The 14,375-nt window shown below is 43.7% G+C and overlaps 1 protein-coding gene across 1 annotated transcript; it reads right to left on the bottom strand.

Annotated features, from left to right (window-relative positions):
• Positions 1-11,259: 11,259 nt before the first annotated feature.
• LOC146714963 (zinc finger BED domain-containing protein 4-like) lies at positions 11,260-13,339 on the bottom strand. The gene is made up of 3 exons (XM_085440595.1): positions 13,274-13,339; positions 12,881-12,925; positions 11,260-12,782 (listed from the first exon to the last, which is right to left on the bottom strand). Exons 1-3 carry the CDS (start codon positions 13,337-13,339, stop codon positions 12,078-12,080), a joined length of 816 nt encoding a protein of 271 aa, XP_085296721.1. The 3' UTR covers positions 11,260-12,077.
• Between the last annotated feature and the right edge of the window lie 1,036 nt (positions 13,340-14,375).

The raw sequence follows: 14,375 nt of genomic DNA, 5'->3' as shown, positions 1-14,375 counted from the left end.
GGCGAGAGGTTCTGGTGCAAATGGACCGGAGCCTCCTGCCTGAGGGGAGCAGGTCAAACAGACTGTGTCCAGGGTGAGAAGGGTCAGCTGAGATCCGAGCTGCACGCCGCAGTGTCCTGGAGGTGTACAGGTCCTGCAGAGATGGGAGTCTGCAGCCAATCACCTTCTCAGCAGAGCGCACAACACGCTGCAGTCTCTGTTTGTCCCTGATAGTGGCTCCAGCGTACCACACGGTGATGGAGGAGGTGAGGATGGACTCGGAAAAAAAAAAAAAAAAAAAAAAAAAAAAAAATGACAAAGGATGAACTGAAGCTCTGCCATCACGTAATGTCGCATACTGCTGTTTCTGATGTCATTAAAAAAAAAAAAAAAAAAAAAAAAAAAAAGAGGATGGACTCGATGATTGCAGTGTAGAATTGCATCATCGTCCGTGTTGGCAGGTTGAATTTCTTCAGCTGCCTCAGGAAGTACATCCTCTGCTGGGCTTTCTTAATGATGGAGGTGATGGTGGGCTCCCACTTCAGGTCCTGGGTGATGGTGGTACCCAGGAAGCGGAATGAGTCCACAGAGGTGATGGGGGTGTCAGTCAGGATGATGGGGGGGAGTGGGGCTGTGTGCTTCCTGAAGTCCACAATAATCTCCACTGTCTACTGGGCATTCAGCACCAGGTTGTTGTGGCTGCACCAGGACACCAGACGTTCAACCTCCCTCCTGTAGGCAGACTCATCCCCGTCCGAGATGAGTCCAATAACGGTGGTGTCATCTGCAAACTTGATTAGCTTGACAGACTGGTGGGTGGAGGTGCAGCAGTTGGTGTACAGAGAGAAGAGCAGAGGAGAAAGAACACAGCCCTGAGGGGAGCCGGTGCTGATGGTCCGGGAGTCCGAGACATTCTTTCCCAGCCTCACATGCTGCTTCCTGTCCGTCAGGAAGGATATGCTTTGAGAAACCACATACAGTACATGTTCAGGGAAATGCTTTCCATATTGATCAAGGCTTTCCATCTACAGTTCAGTCATGTGTAGGCTATATTTATATTTTCATGTCATTTCAGTTGAGTGAATGAAATGCAAATGATTTCCTTTTGGTTTACCAAAACAAATTATTGAAGGAGTACCTTCATGTTGTGAAGTACACTGGTTCTAAATTGACTTGTGAATGTGAGTTAGTCTGTTTCTCTGTGTTAGTCGTCTTTTTACATCACACAATGCTATCTGGGAAACGCTCCAGATTCCCTTTGCAAGGCAAAGCAACAATATGTTGGATGAATGGATAACTATACATTTATATCACAAAGCCAGCCAAAATCATACGGGGTTTGCAGTGTAAATTCAAAAATAACCTTTTCTGTCTTCTGTTCTGAGAACTAAAGGAGGGTTTGGGATCACCTGATCCACCTTGATCTATAAGCTTTATCAAAAAAGAAAGTTTTGAATCTCATCTTAAAATTAGAAAGGGTGTCAGTCTCGCAAATCCAAACCAGGAGCTGGTTCCACAGGACAAAGGACAGAGAGCTGGGTTCTGGGTCACATTCTAAAAGTGCTCATTATTCATGAGCTTCTTGATCGTGACTGCTGTAATAAATTGTAACCAATTAATTCCTTCAGCTTTGTCCATTAATTTTCTAGAATAAAACAATAATATATGAGTCTTTGTGTTTTCTAATCCTACACCACCTTACTATAATTAAGAGCAAACATGCTGAATGTGTTCTGAACCAGACTGGATTTTTGTAAAAGGGATCATAAGACATTTATTTCCTGTAGGTATGAAGCCAATCTTCGCTTAGCCTAAAATTAAAATAACAATAATAATAATAATAATAACAAGCAAGCAGTTTCTTGAGTGATCTTGCAGAGTACAAAGCAGCACTTTAAAGGAGTGGTTGAGAATTTGGGTGTAGGGATCCAGGCGTGCAAGAACAGGTTGTGTTGTGGAATGGACAAAGGCCTAACTGAATACTTAAAATAACCACATGCTGTATTAACAATGAGCCTTCGTGACTGTGCTAAAAAAAAAAAACAGCTCGACACAGGTTCTTCAGGACATTTAAAGTTAGCACAATCATGACCTCAGATGAAATGTTTCTCACAGGAGGATTGGTGGTTTCAACAGTGTAGGAGGCTGTGGTTGCCACAAGATGTGTTAAGGAAACACAAGTTGTAACTACACAATCAAATAAAAAGATTGTGAAATGCCTGCCAAACCAAGCAGGCAATTGTATAGATAAGACTGGATTTTCAGTATCCTCTACCAGAAAAACACTTGCAGGCGGTGAGATTTTATTTAGAACAACCAGTGTTAAAATGTTATCTGATCAATCAATATAGAAGCACCATGATTGCTTATGCATTAAATAAAAATTAAGGTTGATGTGAATGAATTTTAGGGGGGGAAAACAACGTTTGAAACTGAATATTTGTCCTGATAATGGGTGATGATGGATAAACTGCTGCCTGTAAAGTAAGCAGTCACTATTGAACATTAGGGCCACTCACATTAAAAAAGGCAAATGGCAGTCATTCATAAATTACTAAGATTAAAAATTATGCCCACTGATATGTTTTTACATATGAAAGTTAAGACCACAGAGGAGTCTCGCAGATGTATTGAAGGAGGACATGCAGGGGGTTGGTGTGACAGAGTTATAGGATGAGATGGAAGCAGATGATCTGCTTTAGAAACCCTTAAAGGAAGCAGTCAAAAGAAGAGTAAAAGTTAAGACTTTGTCCTGCGGTGCTTTACTTACAAGGGTTTTTTTAAGATTTTAAAAACTTGACAAGCAAAATGTATAAAGTTTATATGAGATATTGTTTAGAATGGCTATGTTTAGATTTTACATAAAATCCTTGAATGCGATACACAACCTACACAAAAGAACACACCCGCTTACACTGTACTACTGAGCGTTCAGACAAACCCATGGCGCAACACACCTTCCAAAATAGAAAGAGAAGAATCAGTGTAAAGAACAATAGCAATATCAACAGGGATTTGAGCGCACTGTACTCAAGCTTATATCTATGAACACACTGTCTCAAGGAATGAGGGGAAGAGTTGCTTTCAGAGCATGACATTTTTTTCTCAGATCACCACCAAAGTGTCTATCCTGACGTCAAGTTAGACCAAAGGCGCTTTATTTTTTATTGTTTTATTTTTATTCTCAACCACTTTCCAACCCCTTTTGATTTTGCCATGTCATTATAAAATGCATAAACACTAAAACAGTTCAGCTTGATGCATTGTCAAATAACTTTATTCTGCACTTACATAGCACCTTATAAATCTTAGCTTGGTTTTACTTGGTTTTCTCACTGACACATTCAACCTCTCACACTAGTGACAGCAGAAATGCCGTGCAGGTGCTTGCCTACTATCGGGACTAAGGTGGGATTTAGTGTCTTTCCCAGGGACACCAGAATCTGAAATTGCTACACATAGTCAGAATCTGGTATAAACAATATGAAAGTGTGGATCCGTCCTGCCTTGTATCAACAGCTCAAGCAGTTGCTGGTGTATTAGCATGTTGAATATTTAATGCAAATGCAGTTTTAAGGCAATGACTCATAAGAATATAAAAAGGAGTTCAAGAAGATAACACCAAAAGCTATAATTAATAAGAAGATAAATTTAAATATACTGCCTACCATTCAGGTTTATATTTGCCTTCTTTTTTCATATGGCTTAACTAGCTGCCATGCTTTGACTAAGAGGATCTTCCAGGTTAAGCTGAATTTATTATTTGAACAAAGGAAATATACCAAAATTGCATGAGAATAATTTAGAAAATGCAGACATGTAAATTAAAGTGTGACTCAAACAGTTCACTGTAAATTATTTGAAGTTATCAGCTTACATTGAACACGTCAATTGCCAGTTCTTTAATTACAGATTAAGAACTGTCGTACTGTCACTTGGCTTCATTGGAATTCTGTTATGAAACCTTTTCACAAGAAGCAACTACGCCCAATTTTGTTTACATAACTCCTTTGATAGTGACGCACAAAGGGACTGCTTAGCAAATAAAAAGGTTTTAAGAACTACTAGACATGATCCCCCGCATAAAGTAATCTGCCATTTAACAAAGGTTAATTTTTTTCTTACAACAAAACCATTCATCTTAGTTTATGCATATTTCGTTTCTTGTTTTGTTATTTTATTAACCCTTGTTAATTCTCAGCACACCAGCAGTTTATTCAGATCAGTTAGTTGATCAGTCTTGCCTGATCAACTAACAGATGCTTTTTTGCATTGTGTTGCTAACTTTTCTCCACACGTATCATGTCAGTCTTTTCAAATCCTGCATCAGTTGTGATTATATTGATTAGATTTTTTTCAAAAAAGATGTACAAATGACCTTTTGAAATCATCACACGCATCACGGCACATGTATCTCTCAGGTCCTGTGTCAGATTTTTGCTGGATTTTTTCCCCCCTGTTCCTTAGGACACAAATTAAAGTATGTAAGATGTAAAATTAGGAAGTCATCCTCTATTTTCTAAATATTTTCTTAAATGTTACTGACTCACACCTTACTTGACAAGCCACATCTCTTACGTCTCTAAAGGTTGATGAGATGACTCAGCGGGTTTGTAATGAAATCTTGAAACGCCACACCAGCATAAAACCAAGTCAAACATGAACGATTGTCGCTTTTAAATCTGGCGAGTTGCCGGGTCTGGGTTTGTCATATAGCTCTCTCATTTGTCAAGTGGAATTTGTTTTATTTATTTATTCACTATTTTTTCAGTTCTTTGCAAGAAAATGCAGAGAAGAAATTTAGTGAAGTAAAAGTTTGCTGGAACAAAATAAAGGAAAAGAAAATGAAACTGTATAATCAATTTTTGAGAACCTCTGCCTCAGCTGGCCTCAGATTTGGAGGTGCCGATTCTTATTCCCACCGCTTCACACTAAGCTGCGACCCATTCCAGTGCGAGCTGTAGGCCATCACCCGATGAAGCCAACAGAACCACATCATCCGCGAAAAGCAGAGATGAGATTCTGAGGCCACTTAAGTGAAAGCACTCAGCCGCCGGGTCTGTCCAGCGTTCTCCCCCGCCACCTGATCCAACTCACCACCAGGTGGTGATCAGTTGACAGCTCAGCCCCTCTCTTTACCCGAGTGTCCAGGACATGTGGCCGCATCATTCCTCTGAGAATGAGTGAAAAAGCAACCAATGTTCAAAGAAAAACTTTGAAAGATCTTCATGAAGTCTACTGCTCATTACCATTTAAAAGTAAAGTACTACAAAGTCTGGCTTCTTGTAATAAAAACAGAAAGAAATGAAGGTGGCTCAAAGTGCTTCTCCAGCACTGTAAAATAAATAATTCATGAGTATTTGCTATTTACTTTGGATAATCTTAACAATCTTACTCTTGTCCTCTGTTGCATTCCCTTGAATAGTAGGGGAGACCGGGGATAGTTGTAACGTGGGTCAGTTGTAACACTTCCAATTTCTCCAATCAGGGCTAAGTTTCAAATGATGTGACTCATCCTGTGCATGCCCAATTCAGTTCTGCTATCACATGTGAAAAATCAGCACATTTTGTCAAACACAGACAATTTAACATGAAAAAAAGTGATTTGTATGCCAAAAAGTACGTTTTTCTACTTTATTTCAATTTGTAATAGCATTATTTGCTTTGCAGTTAAACTCATCAAACTTAAATTATGTTATTTGTATGTCTATGGGGATATATTCTGTGTAGGTCTTTAGTGCTAATGTTTTAGCTGTTGGCTGTAATGTTAGCTAGTTCATGGCTATAGGAGTCTGGGTTAGTTGTAACAATAATGCAGATGTTGCAACTTACCACACTATTACTTTAACTTATATTAAACAAGTTGGGGCAACGACATCAGCAGAGAGAGGTTCACTGGTCGCATTTGTATATGCGGTTAATGCCATTGGCAACACAATTCCTCCACTGTTTGTGTTCCCACACATACATTATGCAGACCACTGTGTCAGAGATGGACCAGTAGGAAGTACTGGTAGTGGAAATAAATCAGGATGGGGGCAAGAAACAGATTTCCTCATCTTTCTGAAGCACTTTGCAAACCACACCAAGGTAAGCCATGATAAAAAGTAATGGAATTGCGATGCTGGTGAACAACTACATTTTTTCAGCTTCATTGTTATGTTCAAAATTGGTGCAAGAGTTGTAGGTTATAATGCCCACTGAGCCAATGAGGCCAAACTCAAGGAAGACCAACCAAAATTAATGAAATATTCAGTTGCAGAAAATTCCATAATTTGTCTTTTTGGGGGGTTGGAATATGTTCAAAAGCTAGATTTCTGCATTCTGTCACACACACACATAATTACATAAATGGCTCTAAGTGCATTCATGTGTTGAATAAACAAAGATTACACGTTAATGTTTTGTCAGTACCCTTATTTCATTGTGTTACATTTTACCCCAGGATATGTTACAACTAACCCAGACTATGGGGTTAATTGTAACATTTCACTCTTCGTGTTTGAGACCATACCATGCAATGGGTAATTGTGCTGCAGAGAAAATATCTGCACTATTTAATAGCAGAGACATGTAAATACTTTGCATTACATTTTGAATCCACTACCTTAAACGAGCTCCAATTTACAGACAGAAATGTCAAAAATGTTACAACTATCCCCGGTCTCCCCTACAGACCTCTGGGAATTCCGCCTACATTTGTGCAACCCTGTGGACAGCTTTTTGTCTCTCTTTCAAGTCACCACAAACATCCAGGCACAAGATTACAGGGTACTCATTTCTGAAGCGCAACTCAACAGCATTCTTTGAGAGCCCCTTGCAATTAAAATGCTTTGGGGGGGAAAAAACTATTGAGAAACCACTTATGAAGTCTGAGAAACCTTGTTGTACATCTAAGTACTGAATACCTAAATATATTTCTAAAGGTGCTACTGGCATGAAATTCTGTGGTCAGCAGCAACTCATCCCATCAAACAGGAAAGAAATCAGACCAGTAGATGTTCATATATTAAGTTTTGTGTAATAGTGAGAATTGACCCAGAGAAAAAGTATTAAACATGCTTACTGAAATGTATTTACTACTTTGTACAAAACACTTTGTTGGTGACAGCTTTAAGACTTTTGCACACAACTATATATAATTATCAGTTACTTACCTCAAGATGATACTGTTTTCATGACATGGATTTACCCCATCACACCTACATTTACCTACACATTACGCCTATTAGAAGTAATGTTAGTCTGATAAAGGCAAAACCAATAGGCTGATGATTTTTTTATATGCATCTATGTCTTAACATAACTAAAACCACTCTTTTCAAAGAAAAAAATGGCAAAGCAGCAGCTTTTTTCATTAGACTACTACACAGATTGTTCCTCAGATCCAAAAAACAAACAATAAAGCACTTTAAATAAAAAAACAAAAACAAAAAAACAACACCACCATTGCTAGTGCATTGTGCAATGTGTGCCATGCATATTTTAATCTCATATTCCAAACAGCATTTCACTATGGTAATGACTGCTTCACATGTGAAGAATGAAAATTATTTGTGCTATGTATTATGATGACCTTTAACAGATGAACGCTCAAAACCGCCTTGAGTATAATTTGAAGAAGCACGTAAGCTGCACTTTTGTTCGTTAAGTTGTTTGTATGTGCCTTTTCTTTTGGTTTAGCAGAATTGTTGTTATGCAGGTTTAAAAGTATGCAGCAAGCCTAATCTCCCCTGAAGCGACAGGATCACTAATCCTGTTTGACTGGCAGATGATATGTGGGGAAGTACAAAGCAGAAAACAACACAGACATTGACGCAACACTTCAAATAAAAGTTGTGCATACTGAGAACAAGTGAGGCTTAATTATTTATTAGTTAATTAATGTCTGATGTAAAATTCAGCCAAATTATATCATGAAACGTTTCAGTGCTTTAAGATACTTAAGAATGATCTGCTGATAAGTCAGACAAACACAATCTCAAAATTACGGTATAATCTGCTCCACTGTCTGTGAAGCAAAATAGGATATTTAAACTGATTCAGATATTATACAACTGGCAGGCTTTGTGTAGAAACTATGAAGTAGAAAATGGATCACTAAGCACAATACTGTGTTGAGATGAGCTTACTGCAACACGTGATCCCAGCTCTACACATAAATGATTTTACACTCGTATATTACTCATGTTAATATGCAGTCACTCGAAAGAATCCCATATAACTTTGTGCAAAAGTCTGGAGCCGCCCTTTATTTCTTCATAGAGCCAGACTTTGTAGCAATTTTTTTTTATTTAATAGTCTTGAGAAATAGTATTCCAGGGATTCTAGATGTCTTCCAGAGTTTTTCGTTGAACACTGACAGACACTTGACGCTGACTTTTGAGTCATTGGTGCATTAAAAAAACGGCTTCTACACATACCAGACAACTTAGCAAAAAAGACTTGTACTTGCACTACAAAAACAGCTCATTTGGCACCATTTCTTTATCTGAATCTATGACAAAGCCCAAGGATACAAATAAACGGACGGAGGGCCAGAAACAAGGCCAAAAAAACCAAAATGTCCATCAAAATCACAGGAGCGCAGGGAACAGTTCATGACTCCTCAGGGGGCCGACCCGGAGGGTGACGGTCCAGAAAATCATAGTTCATGTGATCAGGGGGCCGGCCCGGAGGCCGACGGCACAGAAGTCCATGGTCGAACAGTTCCGGGGGCCGTCCGTGCGGACGGCAATGGTGGCGACATGGAAACCGTTCAGGGGGCCGACCGTGCGGACGGCAACGGCGTAGAAACAGTTCAGGTGGCCGACCTCGACGGCAGTGACGTCCAGCAGGTGGCCGAAGATTCCCAGGTGCAGAGCGAGGCTTGGGCGGCGGCATAACAGCCGTAGGACCAGGCGACGCTGAAGCAGAGGCTGGACCAGGCGTAGCAGAGGCCGGACCAGGCGAGGCAGAAGCAGAAGCCGAGGAAGACTCGGATGAGGCCGGACCAGGTGAGGCAGAAGCAGGAACAGAGGCCGAAGCCGGACCAGGCGTAGATGAAGACTCTGACGAAGCCGGACCAGGCGTAGATGAAGACTCTGACGAAGCCGGACCAGGCGAAGATGAAGACTCTGACGAGGCCGGACCAGGCGAGGCTGAAGACTCTGACGAGGCCGGACCAGGCGAGGCTGAAGACTCTGGCGAGGCCGAAGACTCTGACGAGGCCGAAGACTCTGACGAGGCTGGGCCTGACGAGGCCGAAGACTCTGACGAGGCTGGGCCAGACGAGGACGAAGACTCTGAGGCTGGGCCAGACGAGGACGAAGACTCTGAGGCTGGAGCCGGACCAGGTGGAGCAGGAGCAGCTGATGCAGAGGCCGGACCGGGCGAGGATGAAGGCCCTGAGGCTGCAGCTGACGAAGCACAGGCTGGAGCTGCGGCTGACGAAGCACAGGCTGGAGCTGCGGCTGACGAAGCACAGGCTGGAGCTGGTCCTGGCGTAGCAGAGGCAGAACCAGGTGACAGTGAGGCAGCCACAGGTGGTGAAGCAGAAGGTGGCCAGACGGGCTCCTCAGGCCCTCCAGCTGACGAAGCATGAGGCTGAACGGGCTCCTCGGGCCCGCCAGCAGACGTGGCGTGAGGCTGGACGGGCTCCTCGGGCCCGCCAGCAGACGTGGCGTGAGGCTGGACATGGCGAGGCTGATGTGGTTCTCCTGAACCTCCAGCAGACGAAACATGAAGCTGGCTGGGTTCTCCCGAACCTCCAGCAGACGAGACATGAAGCTGGCTGGGTTCTCCCGAACCTCCAGCAGACGAGACATGAAGCTGGCTGGGTTCTCCCGAACCTCCAGCAGACGAGACATTAAGCTGGCTGGGTTCTCCCGAACCTCCAGCAGACGAGACATGAAGCTGGCTGGATTCTTCTGAACCTCCAGCAGGCGAAGCATGAAGCTGGCTGGGTTCTCCTGAACCTCCAGCAAACGAAACATGAGGCTGGCTGGGTTCTCCTGAACCCCCAGCAGACGAAGCATGAAGCTGGCTGGGTTCTCCTGAACCCCCAGCAGACGAAGCATGAAGCTGGCTGGGTTCACCTGAACCTCCAGCAAACGAGGCATGAAGCTGGGTGGATTCTCCTGAACCTCCAGCAGACGAAGCATGACCAGCAGGTGTAGAGACCACCGGCTGGACAGAAGGCTGAGCAGGTGATGGAGCGAATGACTGAGCTGAACAATGGGGAGCTGGCTGAGCTGCACAGTGGGCTAAGGGCTGAGCTAACGGAAACACAGGAAAATGAACTATTGACTGGGCTGCTAACAGAGCTAATGACTGAGCTATAGACTGAAAAGCATGCAGTAGTGATGGTGGTGTTGGTTGCGGACTGAATTCTCCTGAGCCTTCAGTAGAAACAGGAACGGGTGCAGGCACCTGCTGGACACTAGCCACTCCCACCCGAGGAGTAGGTACGGGTGCGGAGACGGGCTGTATCCTGGCTGACCTCACCCTGGGGACCGGCATGGGTGCAGGGGTGGACTGGTTCACAGCCCCCCTCACCCCGGAAGCCGGGACAGGCACCGGCAACGGCTGGGCAACTGCCCTTCCCACCCGAGGAGCTGGTACGGGTGCAGAAACGGACAGAGCCTCAGCTGGCCTGGAAACCAGAGCAGGGACCAGCTGGGCCTCAGACTCCCTCACCCGAGGAACTGGTACGGGTGCAGGGGTATGCTGGGCCCGAGCTGCCCTGGCAGCAGAAACACGAACAGGCAAAGGAGCAGGCTCAGAAAAAACAGTCTTAGAAACGGCAGGCTTAGGGTTAATATGTATTGGGTCGACAAAAACAGACCTAGCAAAAATGAATCCGCCGTCCACTTCATGTTTAGCAGTCTTAGTATTAGCAGTCCTTGGGTTAACGGTCTTAGAGTGAGCTGACTTGGGGATAATTGAACCAGACTTAACAAAACCTGAACTGAGTGTTGTAGACCTGGTAGAAGTGTTAACAGTTTTTCCTTTAACCGCATGTGCAGACTTAAGCGAGCGGGAATTGTCTTTCATCCCTCCCTGCGTAGAGGGAGTAAAACAAAACGGATCCTCCCAGTCCACGTCGTCATCCATAAGGGAAATTCCCCATGGATCGGAAGTGAGCCGATTGTTGTTAATGTCAGACGGGACGTGAGAATAAAAGTCATTTTCACTCACCACCGTGAGCTGCTCAGCGATGTCCGGTTTATGGCGGCGTGCGCGCCGCTTCCTGCAAACAGAGGAAGCTGGCGGAGCGAGCAACTGAGCCCCTGGTGCACAGAATGGTGACACCGAGGCTGGAGCGTGAGCGCCTGAAGCCACACGGAGGACTCCCACCTGAAGCGAGCGAGGCTTAGATGCAGGCAGCGCAACAGGCGGGGACTTTCGGCAGCTCTTGGGACCTCCGAGAGCTAGCCGAGTCCCGTGGAAAATGCGCTCGTAGTCGGGGGTACGCCACGGCTTCCAGCGGAGCTCCTCCTCCAGCTGGGCGAAGGCTGCCTCCCGACGCTCGTAAAGCTCGCGGTCTGCTGAGTCCATAGTGGTCAGGTCGTACTGTCACGGTCTGGCTGAGGCAGACCGTATGTGTTGCAGAGGAGGACTCAAACGCAGACCAAAACGTGGTGTGGATTAACAAAACAAGCCGTTTATTGAGGTTAGCAACGAGGGTACAAAATAATAGGGCATCGGTGAAAACTAAACAATAACCTAAACTGGGTGAACTAATAACAAAACATGAAAAACCTTAACCATAGTGAACTGACATGGGTACCTGGAGATGAGACATGGATGAGCAGACGACCTGACAATGGCATGCAGAAAACAAAGGGCTTAAATACATACATGAGGTGATCAGGGGAGGTGGAGACACATGGGGGAAACAGCTGACAGACATAAACCTAATGACAGGACCAGGAGAGGAAAGCTAAATACAATAAACAAAGAACACATGACATTGTCAGAATAAAACAGGAAATACTAAAACATGACAACACAACTTAACAGACCTAATATGTGATGAATAAATACAAAACCCCAAAACATAGAAAACCCAGGAACAATAACTGCCTAAACTAAAGGCAGATAGGAAATAACACAAACTAAATCACATAACAAAATGAGACAAATACAAACATGAACTCAGAGCGCTGGGTCAGAGACCCAGCCTGTGACAATAAATGCAACTCAAATGCAATAACAATAGTACCGTGGGAAACAGCCTCAACAGTTTTTGACGTTGATGGCTGTGGTGGTGGTGCGGAGGAAGCGGAGGTGGTGGAGGCCCTCATTACGGAAGCACATTCTGCTTTCAGTCTTTTTTCTGCTTCGCTAGCTTTTGCAGGGCTGAGTAACCCGAGTTTTCTGAACCTTGGGTCCAGCAGTGTCGCAAGGAACATAATGCTCATGGTTTGTATTTTATCCAGCTTCTCTCTCAATAGCATCCTTAGCTTCTGAGCCAGAGAAGACCCAATGGATGGTGATTTTTCCATTTGTTCATTGAGGCAATGATTCAGCATAGTGAGCAAAGGTATGACCTTTGACCCAGACACCCTTTTTTCCTGAGAGAGCTCAGTGGTTGCATCGCTAAATGGTGCTAGGACAACCAGACACTCTGAAATTATACCAAATTCCTCGGATGAAACAGGTGGGATGTCTGTTGTGAGACTTGCCAAAGCACCCACTGGCTCCCTTTGCTCTAACAGTCTTTCCAGCATATTATAAGTGCTGTTCCAGCAGGTTTCCACTTCCTGTATTAGTTTGAGTTGAGACTTCCTTAGTTGTTCCTGCACCACTGAAAGCCTCTCCTTACAAAATACAATTAAAAAAGCATACATTAGATTGTCAAGGAAGCAGAACTACACACTTAAGTAGCATTAAAGAAACTGTAATTAAGGCATCTTACCTTTGCAGTGGTACTGCTCCTGAAATATCCCACGATCTTCCTGGACTTGGCTCAGATGGCAGAGAGCTCAGGGGTCTGGTCAAGGGCCTTCTTCACCACTAAGTTCAGGGTGTGAGCTATGCATATGGCATGTTTGAGTCGTAGCTCCCTTGCACAAGTCTCCATATTGGCAGCCCCATCTGTTACTAGGCATGTGACTTTGTCAGTAATTGCCCATTCTGTCATGAGTGAGCCTTTCACTTGTGCAATATTTTCTGTAGTGTGTGCATTAGGAAAATATTGCACTCCTAAAACAACGGTGTTTAATGTGCTGGACTCATCAACAAAATGGCAGGTGACTGCAAGATAGGCCTCTGTGTTGATGGAGGTCCACATATCTGATGTCAGACTCACAGCTGCTGCCTTCTCAATGCTGGCCTTAGCTTTCTCCTTCATCTCCTGGTACCTGGCCTCCACCATGACTGTCAGGGCCTAAAGGAAAGAAAAAACATTTTGTTTGAAAGTACGGCGTGGCTGCACTGAGGCTTTGAACCTCAGTCCTGCCTGTTCACATTTTATCCTGCCTGTTCACTGCTTTTAGAACCTTTAGTGGGGAGAACATAGCTAGGATTTAATGATTTAACAAATCTTTTAAATCCTTTGTTCTCCACAATGCTAAATGGCTGGGAGTCCTCAATCACCATGCTAAACAGGTCTTCATCTATTTGAGATTGTTCTCCTGAGGAAAGACAATAAAGACAAAGCACAAATATAAATATCACACACATAACTTATTGCAGTTGTATGATATTGTTATATCATTTAGTAACATTACAGCATGCTATATTATCATTGCATTTGATGGCTCACCTGGTCTTGCTCCACAATCAGTGTTCCCCTTATTCTCATGCAAAGCTCTGTAGTGCCTAAGCATGGATGAGGTGTTGTTGTTATATCCCAGCTCCCTGGCACATAGGAAACACTTCACCTTGTACAAAAGTAAAGACAGCTTAACATAAAATGTATTGCACAATCAGTATTATGAAAATACATCTTCTGTAGAAATTTACATACCTTGTTGGGAGATATAAGATCAAAATGTTCCCACACAGGGAATGACTTAGCTGGCTCCATTCTCTCCTGACTTTCTCTCCTGACTTTCTCTCCTCAATCTCCTAAACCTCCAAACTGTCTCCAAACTCTCACTAACCGCAACTCTCCATCAAACACCTACATTTTGAATGAAGTCTGAGGGGTTTATATCGCTGTCATAGCTCCCGTAAAGTTCAAACCACTTCCTGAACCAGTCACGTGGTACAGCCGGGCAGCGAGGCTTCGGACATCATCATTTTCAGCTCCTTCCATAAATGAAGTAAGCCTCATTACGCGCATCGTGGAAACGCCCCCTCCATTACTCGACACAAGCTTTGAAACCTCGATACAGAACGTCACATCAATAGTGTACATACCTTAATAAAAACAAGCAGGTGAGATGTTAGAACGCTTTTATTTTTAT

Source organism: Copadichromis virginalis, linkage group LG3, assembly GCF_057382275.1.
Source record: "Copadichromis virginalis isolate Kocher_CV1m ecotype Utaka linkage group LG3, C_Virginalis_male_GT1.1, whole genome shotgun sequence".
NCBI classification, from domain to species: Eukaryota; Metazoa; Chordata; class Actinopteri; order Cichliformes; family Cichlidae; genus Copadichromis; species Copadichromis virginalis.
Note: the sequence above shows the minus strand (reverse complement) of the source record. Positions and strands in the feature narration are given on the sequence as shown.

Excerpts from the sequence above, each read along its gene's own strand:
- LOC146714963 (XM_085440595.1), bottom strand. The coding sequence starts at position 13,339 with ATGGTGGAGGCCAGGTACCAGGAGATGAAGGAGAAAGCTAAGGCCAGC. Across the intron at positions 12,926-13,273 it reads GCATTGAGAAGGCAGCAGCT|TCCAGGAAGATCGTGGGATA; the intron begins GTGAGTCTGACA and ends ATCTGAGCCAAG. Across the intron at positions 12,783-12,880 it reads GGAGCAGTACCACTGCAAAG|GAGAGGCTTTCAGTGGTGCA; the intron begins GTAAGATGCCTT and ends GTATTTTGTAAG.